This window comes from Pundamilia nyererei, unplaced genomic scaffold (assembly GCF_000239375.1).
Source record: "Pundamilia nyererei isolate P.nyererei 1_Seehausen unplaced genomic scaffold, PunNye1.0 scaffold00204, whole genome shotgun sequence".
NCBI lineage: Eukaryota > Metazoa > Chordata > Actinopteri > Cichliformes > Cichlidae > Pundamilia > Pundamilia nyererei.
In genome coordinates this window covers 581,206-582,625 of record NW_005187605.1, presented here as the reverse complement: position 1 = coordinate 582,625, position 1,420 = coordinate 581,206, and the positions used below count along the sequence as shown (strand labels likewise).

At 41.6% G+C, this 1,420-nt stretch overlaps 1 protein-coding gene across 1 annotated transcript in view; it reads right to left on the bottom strand.

The window, feature by feature from the left end:
- Positions 1 to 1,420, bottom strand: part of LOC102195354 (uncharacterized) — a 17,816-nt gene that overhangs the window by 7,949 nt on the left and 8,447 nt on the right. Inside the window, exons 14-15 of the mRNA XM_013914550.1 lie at positions 892 to 982; positions 586 to 693 (exon numbers count right to left, since the gene is read on the bottom strand). Coding sequence (XP_013770004.1) covers positions 586 to 693; positions 892 to 982 — 199 coding nt within the window. The remainder of the gene's footprint in view (positions 1 to 585; positions 694 to 891; positions 983 to 1,420) is intronic.

The following is a 1,420-nucleotide window of genomic DNA, read 5'->3' as shown; positions in this document are numbered from 1 at the left end:
TTTTTTCTGTCTTTTTCCTCTAGCTTTCTGCTACGTGTGCATATGCTTAAGGCTCTAAACCCTAGGGTTGCTTTGTCTCGTTATTCTGTGTGTCGTTATGTGCTCCTTTGTTTTTGCATGACTGTTCAATAAACTGTTTTTTAGGTTTTTATATCAAAGGACTAAATAAGATCCTCTGAAAAAGAGCAAACTACAAGTGTGTTTTGATCATCTGAATGTAGACGGTCTGTGGGAATGACAGAAGAGGAGACGCTGCAGAGAGGCGTGTAAGACGGCAACTTGGGTTCCCGTTTGGATCGTTTAATAAATTTGGCCAGATTTCCCAGAAAGGAGAGTTGCTCCCAAAGTGGGATAAATCCTGTCTCTCCTAACAAGACCAGGTTTCCCCCAATAGTTTATAAAAGACACATCATTTTCACATTTTGTCCATCTTCCTCTTACAGTCCAAAGACATCCCTGGACCTGTGCCTTGTGTAACTTACCTCTTATTCCGTGCCATAGAGGCATAGAGTAACTGAAACAACCCGATATCGAAAATTAATAGAATCTGTAACAAAGAACTGATCTGCTTGATGCTTCACCCACCGTATCAAGCTGGTCCTCACCATCACACAATTGCCAGACACCCTGCCTGTCCTCCGTCCTCAGCAGTGCATCTAGCACAGCTTCCTGAGCCAGAACATTTTCCTCCTCCTGCAAAATAAAAACGAATAGTTATGTCTATAACTTCTGTTCCCTTTCAGTCGATTCACTCGGTACACTGGACACGCGAGGGCGTGATATCCCATGCTTACGCGTTGTACCGAGTGAATCGACTGAAAGGGAATCCGTTCTGTCCAGAAGTCACAACAACCAGCACTGTCTTCATTTCTCAAACGATCCCCCTCTCACCTCTAATATTTCATCAGCCTTGTCCAAGATATTCTCCACTTCCCTCAGACCTTCCTCTTCCTTCACATCCCAGTCCTTCATGGACAACTCGCTGAAAAGTTGCGAGGGGAAATAAAATAAGGCATTAGGCAATTCTTCAATTTGCCTTTTCCCAGTTTACCATCCTTCCTTCAACTCTTTCATCTGACCCTCATTAATTTGCTGCCATAAGGAATCAAAGTAGACAATACAGTGTCTGTATGTTATGATGAAATGTAACAGTAGGTGCCACTGGAGGGATTTTACTGGTTCAGAATGCAGTTTGGCAGGTGATCATGCCTGATCAGTCCTCATCATAAATTGCAATAAATCAGAGTCCCCTTATGTGACAAATCTAATTATTTTGTCACTTGTGACCAACAATAAAAAATATAAATTAAAAAAAAAGATTACTCGTGTAGGATCTGTAACAACTGAAATTTCAATGCCACTGCTGAAATTTCTTTGAGAATAGCACACTGTAGGAGAAGCAACATACTGATCGACATTT